We start from the raw sequence: 18,671 nt of genomic DNA, 5'->3' as shown, positions 1-18,671 counted from the left end.
GATGGTGTGAGTTGGAGAGCAGAGCTATCCTCCTGTGGAGCTACAAAGACAACTTATGGCATTACTCAAAGACAATTAATCAAGCAAGTTGGATGTATGCCAAAATGGTCCCAAGTCCGTTAAGAAGGATATATATAGTTATCAGAAACATAACCAATAATTAAATTCCATTATATACCATGAAAAATAATTGACCAGTAGCTTATCACAATAAGGCCTGGGTGCGGTTTACACATCGCTCCAGCCGCGCCTTTTCCTGTCAGCGGAACGGTTGTGCGTAAGGACGGCGGGTCAGCTGACAGCTATCAGAGGACCAGGAGGAAGGAGCGGAAGGAGCGGAATTAGCGGGTGTGTGAGCTGGGAACCTAACGTACCGGATCCTGACAGAGCCTATATCCAAGGCAGACGGGGCGCGAAAGACAGGTGGCGTTCGTGAGAGAACTAGGGTAAGTTCACTTAAGTCATGGTGGCTGTATGTTTGTCGTCAAAATTATTATCTGTAGCGCGGTAACCGTTTCGGACAGCCGGTGAAACTGTTTCAATCGGGAGGGAAGCTAACATTAGCAAAGTTAGCTGCAGCTCCGTTAGCTAACGTCAAGCTAGCAGCGACAAATAGTATGATCACGGAAAAGAGGCGTTGTATTCCTTCCAAATAAGAGCATATAGCACGCGTTTCTGCATTTAAAAAAACAAACAACTAACGTTATTGGGGACAGTCGGTGCGAAAATCTTAAATTGTCAATTTGGAAGTTGACGATTAGTAATTAAGTTGAATGTGTAGTCGAACGGTCTACGTTTCTTTTCACCGGAAGTCCATTTAAAATTCCGCTCGGCTCGACGCTGAACATCACCACCAGCTGGCCTGCTATCGTTAGCTAAATTAGCTAGCTACCTACCCCTCTCTCCGTCGATTCTCCATCACTTTGATCTTAACTGAAGGTCAAGCCTCCAACAATGATTTAGCCATTTAAGAATGTTTAAAGCTAAGCGCTTCAAGCAGACCTGTACCCTCACCGGTCGAGGAACAAATGGGGAAAACATGAAAAATGTATGAACGTTAGGAAATGGCCCGAGTGAGCAGACATCTTGACTTCGACCAATAAAAGGGCTATTAAACCCGCTCAGGTCTTGTGCACGGTTTATTCGGCCACGACTCGGCACTGTACACATGGGGGAAATAATTTTACTATTCTTAACCATATGGTTATGTTCATCACTTCCTCTGAGCGCCTTGTGGGGTTGTCTGGCCTCTGTCTTCGAGGAATTTCAAGCATGTCCTTCATCCCCTGTTTCCAGAAGCTTCATTCTTGAATGAGCGCAAACTCTTATGATTTGTTGGTCTAAACCATAATCCCTAAACGCTAATTGTCTAACAACCATCCTCTAGATTAATTTTGCTGTTTTAAGATATTATTGTTTAGAATTTTATGTTTAGTCAAATCATATCCAGACTGCATCTGGCAGTCAAATGCAACCCAGTAGGAGCAACATATTTGTATCTTGCTACCTGGTGGCATCCTACTTCAAACCAATGGCTGCTAATCTGCTGTTAATCTTACTTTGGAAGCAAACAAGGAATTGACTGTGGTGAGGGTGGTGGTAGTAGAGTCTTTTTAGTCTGTTGGAGTGATATTTTATGCACGTATGCACATGCACGAATCAAAAATGAGCCACCACAGTGGTGCAGCTGCAGGATATATACAATTGAGGTGTGTGTGTGTGTGAGAGAGACATGGAGAAAGCGGATGTGAGGGACAAGTGCCTCCCTGTACTGTTGGTCACTCGCTCACTTTTCACTGCTTTCACTTCTCTATCACCCTTCTTTCCTTTCCCTGTTTCCTTCCTGCAATCTCTGGCTGCATTTCTATCTCTTCTCAGGTGGGGTTTCGTTTCACCATGGCCAGTTGGGACTGAGAAGCAGCCACAATGATTGGAGGATTGTTCATCTACAACCACAAGGGGGAGGTTCTCATCTCCCGGGTCTACCGAGATGACATTGGGTATGTTTCACAGGAGCAAAGCTGCTGTAACTGCTGTTTTGGTGGGACTTCATTTCAGTGAGCAGGTCTTGATCCAGTGAGTGTGGACAGGTTGGGATTTATTCTGAAGGCATGAGAGAGGGGATTATGTCCCTCTTCCCTGCTAATAAGTTTATATTTGCCTGTTTTGTTATCACTTGGATGTTTTTGAAACCTAGCTAAACCAGAATTACAATGTTACTAATGGACAAAGAACACAATTGTTTTATTAAGTACAAGTAACTATAATAAAAAGTACAATTATGCACAATCTGGAAAAAATAATATTCTCATTCACTATTCCCATGTTATGAGGTAATGGTTCGATTCACTCGTGTTTACCAAACCGCACCCTCTGTTTAAAAGATTAGGGGTAGCTGTGTTAAAAGCACTTCCAAACTATCCACCAGTGTTGATACAAGAGACAAGTTATTATTACCAGATGGAAATGAGGTACGTATAGTAAGCAACCTTTTCCCTTGCATGTGTAGATAATGAAAATACCCACGTTATGTCAAAGAAACATTCTCGTAGGTTTGGCATGGAGGGATGGGGAATTAATAATTGTCTGGTTGGGGGGAAAAACGTGTCAAAAAGAATACTTTAAAACAATAAAAAGCAAGAAATATTTTCACAAATCTTCAGTGCTGTTTTACTGTAATACAAAAATTATTTGAAGTCATTTTAGAAAAAACATAAAGGTTTGCTGTTTTTCCATAAACAACTGTAAACATATTTACCCACAAGAATGATCATATTAATCATGTCAGAGATGGTCAGTCTAAATTGTCCACATAACAGAAAATATGAGAGATGTCAAAGGTCGGCATGTCATTAACAGTAAGCAATATCCAGTTCTTTATGTCTGACCAAATTCTTTTGGACTCCGGACATGAGAGAAAAAAGTGGTCTAATGAATGCCAAAGGTACAAGGGTCCACTTCAAATATGTAACCTTACTTTACAACCGGGTAAACCTTATGAATTACTTTTGAAATTAGTTTTTTTTTTTTTTTTTTTTTTTTTTTTGGACTTATGGGCAATGGGGCATTTAATATATTCAGAGTTTGCTTTTTCCATGATAGACAAAGTTTGCGCATCAGGAACTTGAGCGTGCCGTTATCTATTATAATCATGAAACACTTTTAGTTTCAGAGCCACACTACTATTTGTTATAACACTTGCTATCCTTTAAGCTGAAATCATTAATTACTGGATTTGGCAGCACAGATTCAACATTAGAATCCATTAGGGTATTTTGGATTACCTGAATCGGCGATAGAGGGATCACTTTACATATCTTACAGAACTCTCCACAAGTACAATTTAAATTATATTTATCTATAAAGGCCATATAATCCAAAAGGTTACCATTGTAGTCCAATAAATCATTAACAAACAAAATGCTTTCCTCATACCAATCCCTGTTAAATAGAGATGTTCTATTGATTGTAATCACTCTGTTTCATAAAGTTGATAAATCGGGAGAAAGATTTTGAGAAAATATTAATAACTTTAAACCAACCGAACAAAGCTGAGACAGGAGCCTAAAAACTGCTGAAGATTTAGTTTTGATGAAAAGAACTGTTCCCGCAGCCTAAGATGGACTATTAAAAACATGGCTGAGTCATAAACAGTGTAGGCTACAGACACACAGATTCTCACATATCAATGGGTATGTTATTGATAGGAACTCAGCTGTGTGGCCAGAGGAATATTCTACATATTGTGAAGGTCTGACTTTTATTCTCTCTCATTCTTCCTTTCCTCTTCCTCATTTGTGTGTGACTCATTATTGATGTGATTCATTTGTAACGACGAAACCAGGTCTCCATGCTGAGACCCAGATGTCACTTTATGTCTTGTGTATACCCAGCCACATTGAGTGATTGGGCTGAGTGTAGGTATCTCCAGAACACACGCCAGCCGGTGCTTTGTAGATTTACACAGTGAGGGTTGGCAAGGTGCAGAGAGAGGGCACAAGTGGTGGGTCCACTACAGCAGTACTGGGTCAGTGAGCTATAACACTTAATGTTTAATCTCTTCAGCAGTTTTTGGTGTCGCAGGGTTATCAATAGGACAATGGAAATGGTCCGACATAGAATAGTATATGCTGCATTAGAGCTGTTCATTGTTAACATGTGGCATCAGCAGACTGAGACTCGATTAAAAAGTCTAGCCTTCCATCTTTTGTCCTGCTTCTAGGCAGCAATCAGTAATGTGATTGTCGTTGATTTATTTTTAACCATTGCTCCTTCCTTGTCTAACAGTAGCACAAATGGCAGTAGAGCTGCTAGCCTCTGCCTCCTCAGACAAAGCTCAAGATGTACTGCAGAAAAGCACTGAATACTAAACTAAAATAAAAATCAACAGAATTCAGGCCCCCATAACCACAGTTCATTTTGCTAAACGCTGTAAAAAGAGAGACAACAGCGGTCATTAACAGTTTTCATATTATGTTCAGTAAAAGTAGTTGACTGTGGTCCCGACATCTGTTGCTGCAACAGTGGAAACCAGATGTTTTAGATGTTGTGTTACTCTAATGCCTACGGTGTGTTGTGCTTTGATGTTGTGTTGACAGCTATGGTCGCACTTGTTTTTGCATTGAGAAATAGAATTGATCCACTTGTCACGCTGTTGTTACGATACAACACAAATTAAAGAACAATATAATCCTGCTGACTTGCTCCTGACATATTCACTTTCAATTATGGCGTCATAAGAAACACCGTGTTACTCAGTGTCTGTGTACATGATACACGAAAATGTCTCTTGTACATTTTTGTCTCTCTCCTTTTACTTCATCCTTTTTCCCCTTCTCTATCCTCTGTATCACCATTTTCCTCCATCTGTCCATCTTGGCCCCTGTAGGAATAGGTAAGAGATGCTCCAGCCTATCAAGCATGACCCCTCCCCTCTTATGGCCACCAGATCAGTGACCCACCTCCTGAAACCCCTGACTGCATGCCCATTGATTCCACAGTCAACTTCCTGATACTTCCTCTAAGCATGAGTCACCTGTCATGACATTACAGTGGAAAAGAAGCCACCAGATGCTGAGACCTAAAACAGCCAGTCAGTCTAAGCAAACAAATTCAGCCACTACCCAAGCCCTTCAATGAGTATTAGTGCTCGCAAACAGCTCTACCAGTGTCTAAGCATGTAATCTGAGCATGGGATATGACGGTTAAGTTAGTCCTCTCATCCTTTGATTCTGCCCTTTTTGATTTTGTGTGATCTCATTTGTAGAAGTGGGCCTTAAATCAAGTACCACACGCTGGAATCAACTATGATTTTGGCTTTGGGTAAAAGTTTGTCATTGAGGTTTTATTTTTAATCAAAGCTTAAATACACATTTTTCAAAGAAAAAGATGTTCAGGATATTTAGGCTGATAAGGCGTTTGTACTTGTTAGTTGTAATATTAAAAACGCAGTCTAATGAATAAGGCCGACACCATGGCGGCCTCCTAGACTGACATATTGTATCCTTGCGTTCAGTACTCCTCACCACGTTGAATTCCTAAACTTGCGAGCTTAGATGTTAATATTTTGATGCTTTGCAGGCATTATAGAAATTATGTCTTTTTAAACGTGTGTAACCAAACAACCAAGAAGGCTGCCACCTGCATATATGTAGTACATTTGTTCTTCATGGTCCCATTCAAAAATGGGAGCAATCAATAAGAGAGTGATTGAATTGTTTACCTTCAGGCTTGGTTTGTCTAATAAGGTATTCCATTTTTAGAGGAGATATTTTTAGATGCAGTCAGCTGATAGTATGTCACTTATTGCATATCTTAAAGCAAGGTAGATAATCTCATATCAGTAAGGTGAGCAGTCTGTGTGTCTGGATGTTCTCGAGCATTTCTCAGTAGGATTTTGTGTTGTCAGAACATGCTGCGTCGTCTACACTAAGCCCTGTTATTTATAAATCCACAATAATCTGGGCTACGTTTACCCAATGCATCGCGGCACGAAGGTGTACCTTTTAGGTAAACTATCTCACAGATTTTTTGATATCGGTATAAAAAAATCAGATGTAATCCCTTTTTACATTTCTAAAAATAAAGAAATAGTCCAACTTAAGATCAGGTTTGGACCATACATGGTTTAAAAACAGGTTGTTGTGTTTTTTTTGTTTTTTTTTTTTTTTGTTCCCATGGAGTTATAATGCTGTTGCCTGCGTGTCACCCTAAACTCTCAAAGCCGTCCCTCTCCCTCCTGGTAATTATCACCATTTACACAAAACACTACTCCTTTTCTCCGTCTAAATGCATCAACTTGTGTCCCTTTCCACTAGGTAGGAAAAGGTTTTGATAATTGCTCGTTCCTTGAAATGGGGTGCATATGTTGTTCGGGTGAACTACCATTCACATTTGAACCGATACCTGGAATTCAGTATCGGTACTCAACGGCCACTTTTTCTAGGACTTTGATCTCTGTAGCCTAATAACAAACATGTCATTTCAGTTGTAAAAAAAGAGTCCTAACATCTCAATTTCAACATTGTTTTTTTATTTACAACATTTTGTTGTGTACCATAAAATAAACAATAATAAATTACCGGTAAAATCAGTTGCTGAGGCTACCAGTTCAATTGTACTGTTGGCTGAAAATGCACTTAGAGCCTGTCGTCTGCAGCTCTTCATGAAACATCTCACTGTGGCTGTTTCTGCTTGAACGGTTCCCCTCTGCAGTATTTCTGATGAACACATAGGGCCAAATATCTCCAGATCTTGTTTTTGTAGAAGAATAGTGCAGCTAACGAAGCTCTTACGCCACGATAAACACATTTCACTTCCACAAGTTCTTCACAATAAAAGCCTTCCATTAGCTTGTCATTGGAAAACTTTTAATATGAAGCAGCAGCAGCAGGAAATGTTTTTACCAGCAGTAACTTAACATGGCTTCGATACGGCTGAAATATGATCAGGAAACGGTCAGAAAAGGCTGGTATCCGAAAGTACAAACAGTAACACTGGAGAGAAATGTAAACTACAAGTGTTTTTATTATTTATTTTTCCCCCTATGGTGATATGTTTTATTTTGTTAATTATCTTGTGTGCAAGTTGTCTTGATGGAAACGATAAAAAAAAAAAATCACCTTTCAGGATTGTAGGGGCACTGTAGGAATCTTATCAATATGTGTTTGAATTCACAACACAACGGGGTCTCAAGGCACCAAAATTACCCTTAAAGGACTGTAAAAAGAGTTCGGCATACAACCTTAAATGTTGGCCCAGGGTTTTTTTTAAATTTTAAATCCAGTGCAGAACTGGATAGCAAACTCTAGTTATTTAGCAGCAACATTTTCACATAATGTGGTGGTAGGGTGAGATAGTATTATTAACAGTCTCACTATTATGTAAAAGCCTAAAACACCCCCCCTCTCTTTTTCTCATCCTCCCTCCCATCCTAGGCGTAATGCGGTGGACGCGTTCCGTGTGAACGTGATTCACGCCCGCCAACAAGTTCGATCCCCGGTGACCAACATTGCCCGCACCAGCTTTTTCCATGTCAAGCGCTCCAACATCTGGTTGGCGGCCGTCACCAAGCAGAATGTCAACGCCGCCATGGTGTTCGAATTCCTCTACAAGATGTGTGACGTCATGACGGCATACTTTGGCAAGATCAGCGAGGAGAACATCAAGAATAACTTTGTGCTCATCTACGAGCTGCTGGATGGTAGGAGACTGTACTTTTGTGTGTGGAATCAGTGGAATTGTCAAAAATATGCTGAGATTTAGAGTGAAAGCCAGATTATTGTTTGTTGATTGTGATGGTAAAGCCTGAACTCTAGTCTTCTCATGTAATTATGATTGTAGGTTGTATTAACCTGAAATGTCCGGCAAATAAACATCAGTATCCACAGCTGTCTTTAGCAACATTATATCTTGTGGTGTTCCATGGTTTAGCTGTGATGTGTATTAAAGTAGTGTATTGTAGCAGCGCTGGGTCTTGCAATCCAGACTTCATTACACTGTGTTAAAAACACAAAGTTTGTGTTTATCCTCCCAGAGAAAGTTGTATTAATATTCTGTCTCAGAGTCAGCACGGGTTCTTTCCATCGCTACATATCCTAGTTTTTTCTCTTACCCAGCTTATCTCTGACCGACGGTTATCTGTCTGTTTGTTCATACAGAGATCCTGGACTTTGGCTACCCCCAGAACTCAGAGACCGGAGCTCTGAAGACCTTCATCACCCAGCAGGGCATTAAGGGACAGGTCAGTAAGTTTAGTCTTAAATGTAGGGATTGGGTTTTGCTGTGTTGAGAGAACCATGATATATAGTCAGCTCATTAGGTACAAAACCTACCGTCATGAAGGTTGTAATGTTCAGTGTATGTTGAAACAGTTTTAGGCCCCAATCAGACAGAATGTGTTTTTTGCAGGAGCGCTCAGAGTACAAAGTTGAGAAAAATTCAACTCTGAGCTGAAAATGCCTGACGTCATTAGCGTTTTTTTCCATTGTCCAATCAAATGAATGGCGAGACGGGCCCTCAGTTGTGGTCACAGAATTTTACAGTTGCTTGGATTGTCCGAAGACTGCAACAAACTGTCGCTGACTCATCCTAAAATAAGCCTTGAACCGATCATTATTAAGACGAAGCTCCTGGACCAACTGATCTTTGATTAGACTGACAGGACAGCTGATTTGGTGGTTGCCTAGCAACATTTAAAAAAAAAAGAAGAAGTAAAATAGAATAAAATAAAAGGGATAAAATAAAGTCAAATAAGATCGGGAAAGGCTCTCCTATAAAAGTATGTTTTAAGAAGGGACTTAAAAGAGTTCACTGACTCAGCCAACCTGATTTCCTCGGGCAGGCTGTTCCAGAGCCTCGGGGCCCTGACAGCAAACGCTCTGTCCCCTTTAGTTTTCAGTCGAGACTCTGGAACAGACAACAGACTTCTGCCCGAGGATCTCAAGGTACGTGCTGGTGCGTATGGGACTAAAAGTTCAGAAATATAACAAGGCGAGAGGCCATGAAGAGCTTTAAAAGTGATCAATAGAATTTTAAAGTCAACTCTAAAACATACTGGGAGCCTGAATGTGGGACTGGGAGCCAGTGTAATGAGGCTAAAATAGGGGTAATGTGGTCATATTACTTTGTTCTGGTTAAAAGCCTGGCAGCTGAGTTCTGGACAGTCTGGAGTCGATCAGTAGATTTTTGGGTTAAACAAGTGAAAAGGTTGTTGCAATAGTCCAGGTGTGATGAGATGAAGGCGTGTACTATGAGCTCTTACTAGTACTTATTGCTGCTCTTACTAGTATGTATTGTCAGTTGTAGATCTGTATTTGATACTCTGTTGATGCTTGTATGCTGTTCCTCAAATGTATGTCGCTGTTGGATAAAAGCGTCTGCCAAATGAGTAAATGTGTAAAATGGTCTCAGTGTCCTTAAAAGTTAACATAGATCGAATTTTTGCTATATTTCTAAGTTGATAAAAACATGATTGATTGAACATGATTGGTGTGCTCCTCAAAATTTTAATTACTATCAAACCAAACACCAAGGTTCTTTGCAACAGGCTTAATGTGATTTATTAGGGAACCGGCAGATGGCAATATTTGTTTTGCCATCTGCTGGGACCCAGTGACTGTCTGAGTTCAGCTAGAGGAAATTATTTGACATCCATTTTTTAACTTCACAAAGGCAGTCGGTAAGTGAACTCTGTCTGTGGATCTGACGGGCAAGTACATTTGTGTGTCATCAGCAAAATATGAAAAGTACCACCATGTTTATGGATAATATGTCCAAGGGGAACCAGATACAAGGAAACAAAATGGGTCCTAAGACCGACCCCTGAGGCACACCATATTTAACTGGACAGAATGAGGAGACATAGTTGTTTACAGACACACAAAACTTCCTATTTGACAGGTAGGATGAAAACCATTCTAGGGCAGTACCAGAGATCCCCACCCAGTGCCTCAGTCTGTCTAACATGATGTTCTGATCAATGGTGTCAAAAGCAGCGCTAAGGTCCAGGAGTACAAGGACTGAGCACATGCCTTCATCAGCAGACATTAAAAGGTCATTGGTGACTTTAAGCAGGGCAGTCTCAGTGCTGTGGTACTTCCTAAAACCAGACTGAAACTTTTCAAATAATTTGTTATTTTCCAGTACAGTGAGCAGCTGTTTGGACACAATTCTTTCTAGAATCTTTGCAATAAAAGGCAGTTTTGAAATTGGTGTAAAATTTTGAGGGAGGGATCTAAACCAGGTTTCTTTAAAAGTGGGTTCACGCAAGCAGTTTTAAAATAATCAGGGACACAACCAGTAGATAGGGAGCTGTTGAAAACAAAGATCAAATGGGGCCCAACAGAATCTATTACTTTCATTAAAAATTTTGTAGGTATTACATCAAGTGGGCTGGAGGACACGCTCATTGAACCCACAACCTTCTTGCTGTGAGGCGACAGTGCTAACCACTGTGCCGCCCACGTCGCTGGGATAAAACTGGTTAAAACTCTCTTGTTGCTGGTGAGGGACATCTGAGTAAGAGGCCGTGGGGGTAATAGAGGCTCTGATTGACACCACCTTATTGGTAAAATAAGATAAAAACAATTCACAGTCATCATTACTTCCAGCTGAGGCACAAGGAGGGGTTGGGTTTACCAGCTGATCCACAGTCTTAAACAGAAACCTGGGATTGTGTTTGTGTAGTGATGAGTTCAGAAAAATGGTGTGTTCTCGCATCCTTAACCATGTTATTGTAGTTAATTAATAAATCCTTCAGACTGAGGTAATGGACTTGGAGACTGGATTTTTCCATCTGCGCTCTGCTTTCCTGCATTCCCTTTTTAGGCTGCGAATGCTGTCATTTATCCAGGGTTGCTTACTAGCTTTAGATGTAGGCCTAACCTTTAGAGGAGCAGTAATATTTAGTGACGACAAGCAGATATGATTGAAGTGATCGACCAGATTGTTGTTGTTGGAATCAGACAGGTGTTGGCTTTGGCTCTGAAAGAATGCCCAAACTTTGAAACACCTTGTTCATTAAAGATGCGAGAACACACGGCGCTTGGTGAGGCGGCATGAGTAACAGGCGAATCGCAGCTAAAAACAATACATCTGTGGTCAGATGTAGTCACCCAGGGTACAAACCAAGTCCAGTGTATGACCACGGTTATGGGTTTGCCCTTTGACATGTTGTTTGAAGTTAAAACATGAATATTAAAATCGCCACAAAGAACAATTCTGTCATAATTTAAAACCAGAGTAGATAAAAAAATCAGAAAGTTCTGATAAAAATCCACCAGTTTTTTTGGGGGGCGATAAATTATAACAAATATGACAGGTTGCAGCCCTCCAACTTTAAGAGTGAGAACTTCAAAGGAGTTAAATTCATCACAGCATACTTGATGACATTTAACATTTTTCCTATACACGCTCACTAGCCCACCACCACAACCACTGACCCTCGGTTGACTAAAACAATCATAGTGAGGCGGACACAGTTCAGCTAGCTGGCTATAGTCATTAAATGTGGCTGTAGTTTGTGGAACATTAGAGGAAAGTTAAAGCCCTCCTCCAGCCAGTTTTAACTGCCGTTTTTGGTTAACGTTCTTTCTTAAACAGAGAATGGGGGTGTGGTTAATAGTCGGACGTAATACATTACCATGACAACCAAAAACTGACCGGCTGGAGTGTTCACTAACGATATGCTGTGTTAACATCACTACACTGTAAAGTTTAGTACACTTTACTATCTGGCAGGAGTAGCTATTACTTACTCATGATGGAAACTAATGTGCGCGCATCAGCTGTTTAGTCGATGGTCCTGTCACGCACTGCACACGATAACTCCCACTACGTTTTATGGTGCGCTTCCTTTACTGCAGGGGTGTGGGGGGTGCCTCCGCCGATGCATTGGTAAAACGGCTGTCAGTAAAATGCATGTTGGAGACGGTGGCAGGTGAAAATGCAACGCGTTTTCTGTCATCTGTCCTCAACACCGCACACACAGATGCCATAATGAAAATGAACAGCACACTAAACCAAGAGGAGGAAACTAAAAAATAAAATGAAGACCATCCGTTAGCTAACTTTCTGCAATAACTATGCTAGCTAACTACAACTAACTTAGCTAACTAAACAAGAAAGACAAACTAACAATCAGACACAGAGACATACCTACTGTAAGTTCTAAGTAAATTACATGATAAATTGGTTAGCTAGCTCACAACGATGTTTATCGGTTTGATGCTCTGACTAAACGAGATGTGACAGAGTGACAGTTTTTAACGAGGCATGACAGTGCGCCTGCGCAAGCTTGGAGAATGACGTATGACTTATGGTATTACTATAGTCATACGTCACAAACCCGTCTTAAGAACTAAGCCAGTTTTTCAACTCTGAGCACGAAATTAAGCCATTTGTCAAAAAATATTACGAACTATGTGGGTAATCAACATTGGATTGAGAAAAAGATGAAATTTTATAGAAATGTCAAAATACACTGGAGGGGGGCTTTAAATAATCTAAATTAAACTGGTTTCACAAACCTGACTGGCAATTTACACCTGACATTAAAATGCATTTTGGGTGATTGGATTGCTGTCGGATAGTGCATTAAATTACAGGTGTAAATTCACCCAAGAAACACTGAGGACAGGTTGTGCTCCAGTTGGCCAAACCACCTCCGGAGGTGTTCAGGGACTCAATTTTCAATTCAATTCAGATTAGCTTTATTGGCATGAATGTGTAATAACAATATTGCCAAAGCATCATACAAACTACATAAGAACAATCAACTCCATACATTTCATTAAACAAGTAATTAAAGCTTAAAGTAATCAAAGACTCTTTGTGACCACATTGTACACAAGTGTAAATGCAAAAGCATTGTCAATCCACATACAACAAGTGTGTGGGCGGAAGTAAATACCGGTCATAGTCCTCCACAAATAAAATCCAAAGTTTGCCCGCGCGGGCAGTGCTTCCATACAGTGTTACGTGACTCATGTTTTTGGTGAACTGAACGTATCAGTTTGTGTGTCACGCACTGTTCAGTTAAACTTAATCTAAACCTACTAAACAACTACTAAAATAACAGAAAGGAGTACACAAAGGTCTAAATCTAGATATGAGACCATTTTAATGCGAGGTGTAAATGGGCTATGAATGTAGGCACAATGTGTTTAATACAGGGTTTGCAGATACTGTTATGATTTGATTGGCACCTTCCTTGTTTATGTTTGAAATAAATGTTGTGTGATAAACAAAAAATTGCTTTGAAATTATATCTTCTGTTTCCCTCTCCTTGTTTCCCCCCTCCAAACTGCGGTCTTGGACACTTCATAATTCAGCACCAGGTAATAAACAACATACTGAGACTCATTTTATCCGTGTATAGAAACATGTCATCTTTGTTTTCCGCCTCCCTGTAGTGCTAATGATCCCTTTTCATCACCTTCCTACTTTTGTGAGTCTGTCAGCCATCTCCTTTTTGTTAGTAGTGATACAGTTTCTCTCCCTGTCTCCCAGACAAAAGAGGAGCAGTCTCAGATCACCAGCCAGGTGACGGGGCAGATCGGCTGGCGCCGCGAGGGCATCAAATATCGCCGCAATGAACTTTTCCTGGATGTACTGGAGAGCGTCAACCTGCTCATGTCACCGCAAGGTCTGTTTTTATGGCCTAGTCTAACTGGGTGGGGACTGCTGACACGAACGATTCACTGAAATCGTATCATTCTTGAAGTTGTTCACCACTTTAGAGTTTTGTCTTTGATATCTCTCCTCCTTCATATTTATATATTTGATTTTTATTTCTCACTATATTTGTCAGGTGTGCCCTGCAGAGAGTCAGTGCATCAGATATCTATATTTAGATTTAAAATCCCTCAGTTAGTTAATAGGCATAGACCTATTAAACTTGGAAAGTCACTGTCCCTCCTCCTCTCCAGGCCAGGTACTGAGCGCCCACGTGTCGGGCCGAGTGGTGATGAAGAGCTACCTGAGTGGAATGCCCGAGTGCAAATTTGGCATGAACGACAAGATCGTCATCGACAAGCAGGGCAAGGGAGGAGCGACTGATGAAGCAGGGAAGAGGTGAGTGACAGAACAAGGAGGGGTCAGCAGGCGGCCAAATGAATATCTGAAATCAACGTGTTTTGATGAGCGAGGCTGGAAATTTGTTTAGATAATTTGCTGTTCAGTTTCTTTAGTGAGTGGTGCTTTTATATTATTTCCATCTTGAAAACCCTGACAAGGAAATACATTGAGTCAAAATTTAAGAGGCCGCCATGTCTGTTTAGCTCTGTGTCTGTGTTATGAGTGTTGTCTTGCTGTTTACAACAAGACAGGCTTTACAATTTATTTTTTTCATTTTTCCTTTCCTTTGGATGCATCTCCCCTTTCTTTCCCTCTCTTTCTTTTCTATGTGCTGTACCTCAGTGACTTAGGGGGAGGAAGGTACTGTACTGACAAGTGTCCTCACCCTCTGCCACCTCAACACACACACACACACACACACACACACACACACACACACACACATATACACACACACACACACACACACACACACCTGTCTTGTCTAAGCCTTCAAGCATCTGTACATCTCGTGCATTGTTGCTCTCCACACGCTCAATACAAATCAAACACACCTTGTTAACTCTTCAGTGTAATGCCCGGTGGTTGTTTCTCTATTTTGTGGAATGGTTGGTTTGTTTTATTACCCAACACCTACCTGCTTGAACTCTTTTCCTAACGGGGATTGTGATTTTTATTTTATTGCACAATGATGTCATTTTTTAAATGTTTTTAAGTTCTTCTGTCTTGGTACCAGCAGTTGTGTCCTTATGTGTACTTTTATGTTATTGTTTCCTTTTTTAATATGGACAGTAGTTGAGGGAGAGTAGTTTTATCTTTTTGAAGAATTATCATAATAATTATTATATAATTTAAAAATAGTTGATTAATAATAAACTAATTCTTTTGTCTGTGTTCTTTTTTTTTTTTCTCTCTCCCAGCAGTGGGAAGCAGTCCATAGCCATCGATGACTGCACTTTCCACCAATGTGTGCGCCTCAGTAAGTTTGACTCAGAGCGTAGCATCAGCTTCATCCCCCCTGATGGAGAGTATGAGCTCATGAGGTCAGTAGATGGCTTTGTAAAAAAAAAAAAATATATATATATATATTTTCAAGCTTTTATTTATCATTAAGCCGCCCAGACAGGCGTGGAGGGGGGTCAGGGTGAAATTAAGACTCACACAGACAATATTGAAAGCATAAAACATACGCTAGTTTGTTTCCATATGGTGCATTCTGTCTTTTTTAAAGTGTTAGTATTGAGAAATGAATGAGAAGGCCGTGGTTGAACACTGAAACAAAATGTGGGATGTGTTTGTTTGTGCTTTATAAAAAGACTTAATTTTGTTGTGTTTTTTCTCCCCCTACCTTTTTGCAGGTATCGCACCACTAAAGACATCATCCTGCCGTTCAGAGTTATTCCTCTGGTCAGGGAGGTTGGCCGCACTAAACTGGAGGTTAAGGTGGTCATCAAGTCCAACTTCAAACCCTCGCTGCTGGCCCAAAAGATCGAGGTGAGCTCTTATCAAAGTCATGATGATGCTGAATGCAAACAGCCACTAGCAGCACACGCAGGTCCTAATTTACAAAGTGGGTGATTTAGTTTTTTCTCCCATTACCACAAATTACAGCTTAAACATAGGGCTGGACAATAAAACAATAACACTTATCATGGTATTGTTTTTCCTCAATAACAATATAATAAATGTTCAATAAATGTTTGTATTAATTTATTTGAATCTCGAACAAAATGGCATTGACATATTAAGATTTTTAGTTTGAGTACAAGGGACTGAAAAAAGATTTTACTCATGAATATTTGTTGAAAAAAGATTTTTATCATTATAATTGTTTTGAATATTCTCCCTCAGATTTGTGTGATAGCAACTGTTTGTCATGTTCTGACCATGAAGAATAGTTATATGGAACCACAATTAATTATGTTGTTTTTTCAACTTTCACTCAGGAGCAAAAATTAGCCTTTAAACTCTAAAGAATTAATGATTTGACATTTATCGTGATGATTATCGAATGATATGAAGTTTTTTTTATCGGGATAACATATTTGACCATATTGCCCAGCCCTATTTAAACATGACTAAATATAATGAGAGACACTTTGGGACCTCTCTACAATCTCTACAATGTGTATGAAGTTTGACCACTTTAAACATTAAAAATGCTCATCTTCATCAACTCCTCAGGTGCGTATCCCAACGCCCCTCAACACCAGCGGCGTGCAGGTGATTTGTATGAAGGGAAAAGCAAAGTACAAGGCCAGTGAGAACGCCATTGTCTGGAAGTAAGTAGTAGCTCTGCCCGTTATGTTCATGACATACAACTTAACTCATTTTTTTAATGCTCAGTCAAGTTAATGAGTAACAGTTTCTCTTTTGTTTGTGTAACCTCAAACACACACACTCCTCTTTTGTATAACCCCCTTTTTATACTTGACTCATGTCATGTCATTCTTGTGAGGGTTTTAAAATGAGGTTCCTTGTTAGTGACACCTATACGACTCTTGTTTAGGATCAAACGCATGGCTGGGATGAAGGAGTCTCAGATCAGTGCTGAGATTGAGCTGCTGCCGACCAACGATAAGAAGAAATGGGCAAGGCCTCCCATCTCTATGAACTTTGAGGTCAGAATGCAATTCATAGTTTACATTCTTTGCCTTTATCTCACACACACGCTCTGAGGTTCACACGTGCCTTTCAGATAATGACTGATTTGAAGGAATTTTCATATCTCAGTTTTATTGAACACATCTCACATTGGATTGTTTTGAATCCAGTTTGTTGAATCTGAAACTTAAGTTAGCTGCAACAATTGTTCCTAATTAGATGTGAGATATTCTGTTTGCTTTGTACAGAGTTGGCAGCTAAACAAATGGACTATGGATTAAAAGTGATCCCACTCTCGGTCATGCAAATAGCAACACAATTCCTGTTCAGAGCTCACTTGATTTTCACGCCCACAGTACAGCCCCAGCATGCACCGGCACGCCTTAACCTTTTCCTCTTCTCCGCAGGTTCCTTTTGCTCCGTCTGGTCTGAAGGTGCGCTACTTGAAGGTGTTCGAGTCCAAGCTCAACTACAGTGACCACGATGTCATCAAATGGGTGCGATACATCGGCCGCTCCGGCATCTATGAAACGCGCTGCTAAACCCCCCCCACCCCCTGCCAGGCAGCGAACTGACCACTTTACCACTCTTGTTAAGATTCTTTTTCTTCTACCCCTTCCTACTTTGTCTCTCTCCTCCCCTTTCTCTTTATAGCTTCTCGCATACAACCTCCCATCACCACCACCACCCCCTCACCCCTTCCTAAGTAGGTGTTGGAGATTGAATTTACATCATAAAAATAAAAAAAAAAGTAAATATATAATGCACAGATATATGCAAAATGTGAACCATTGTATCGTATATATCTCGTAGTGAAGAGTAAACCTGTAAACCAACTGGTCGAAGGGGGGGGGGAAGTGATGCAGGTGGGGACCAGGGGGAGAGGATTGGCAGCACCTTTTGGTGTCTTTAAAGGGTGCCCATGTCGTGTTACTGTTTCACTACCTACTCTCCAGTTACTTTAGAAGCCCCACAAGTCCTAGAGTTCACTGGTGACATGATTTGTAGCCGTTGTGGTTTAAAATGAATCCTGATATAGTTCCTGTTTATGAACTTCTGTCTCAGTAGTCTACCCTTCAAATTGAGATGCATTGTTGGATATTGTGGACTGATTGATATTTGATCTGTGTGTGGTTTTTGTTTGGAGGAGGGATGGTCATTTGGATGAAAAGTCTCATTTCAACCTCTCTTGTGGGTAGTTAAGAACGAGAAAGGAATTGATAGTGACTGAGCTGTTTTTTGTACTTTTCTGCAACGTGTATAGTCTCTTTTCCCTTGCTAGTTTTCCACTATTAGTTTTCCCAGCATTCAAGGTATCAAACACAGAGGAGCATTCCAGGAGAGTTTTGAAGTTTGTCATCCCGATAAGCTTGACTGTGACTTAAATATTCTGTTTCTTAAGCACGAACTTTTGACTTAAAGATTTTCTGGGGAAATCTGGCACTGGGATTGTGTATTTGCAGCGAGGTTAGGTCTCCCCCTGGTGTTTGCCTCATCACTGTCTGCTTCTTCATGTTTGTAGCCCTGGTGACTGTTCTGTCCAATAAAATCTGACTATGTAACCAACCCTGCCTACGCTGCGTGTCATGTTTTTATATCCCAGTGGGGACTTCAACCTTAACTCCAATGCACACTACCCTATGGGGACTTGTGTCACAGGTAGAGACTGCTTTGAGGGTTAACATGTGGTTTTAGGGTTCAGATTACAATAAGTTAGGCATGTGGTTTAGGGGCTAGGGAATGAATGTCAATGAGATGTCCTCCTGTCTGATATTATAGGTTTCAATTCCATTTCCTTTTGAAATTGACAAATGATTTGAAAATGAATGGTTGTGTAGAAACCATGGATTTTGGGCCATATTAGTTGCAGCATGTCTGAAGTTAATCCAGTTTTCATCCTGTCTGTCCCCATTTGACAAATGTTAGCTCAAACCTTTTCAGTTTTCACAATTTAAGGAAGCTGAATTGAATGAGTTGTGCCTAAACCTGAC

At 40.5% G+C, this 18,671-nt stretch overlaps 1 protein-coding gene across 3 annotated transcripts; it reads left to right on the top strand.

Moving 5' to 3' along the window:
- The first annotated feature begins 289 nt into the window (after window positions 1–289).
- On the top strand, window positions 290–18,246 carry LOC119902210 (AP-2 complex subunit mu-A). Of its 3 annotated transcripts, XM_038718234.1 has the most exons (13): window positions 290–446; window positions 1,879–2,000; window positions 7,437–7,702; window positions 8,160–8,242; window positions 13,332–13,337; window positions 13,510–13,645; window positions 13,929–14,073; window positions 14,419–14,436; window positions 14,997–15,119; window positions 15,435–15,570; window positions 16,261–16,358; window positions 16,586–16,697; window positions 17,088–18,246. In XM_038718234.1, the coding sequence occupies exons 2-13, from the start codon at window positions 1,927–1,929 to the stop codon at window positions 17,220–17,222; spliced, it is 1,332 nt and encodes a 443-aa protein (XP_038574162.1). In that variant the 5' UTR covers window positions 290–446; window positions 1,879–1,926; the 3' UTR covers window positions 17,223–18,246. The 3 variants fall into 3 exon arrangements, with proteins under 3 accessions (XP_038574162.1, XP_038574164.1, XP_038574163.1); XM_038718236.1 differs by lacking the exon at window positions 14,419–14,436 and having other exon boundaries at window positions 15,000–15,119; XM_038718235.1 differs by lacking the exon at window positions 14,419–14,436.
- The last annotated feature ends 425 nt before the right edge of the window (window positions 18,247–18,671 follow it).

The sequence above is a fragment of the Micropterus salmoides genome, unplaced genomic scaffold, assembly GCF_014851395.1.
Source record: "Micropterus salmoides isolate LMB-PRFRI ecotype aquatic unplaced genomic scaffold, ASM1485139v1 Ms_hic_scaffold_14, whole genome shotgun sequence".
Classification (NCBI taxonomy): Eukaryota; Metazoa; Chordata; class Actinopteri; order Centrarchiformes; family Centrarchidae; genus Micropterus; species Micropterus salmoides.
This window is presented reverse-complemented; position numbering and strand designations above follow the sequence as displayed.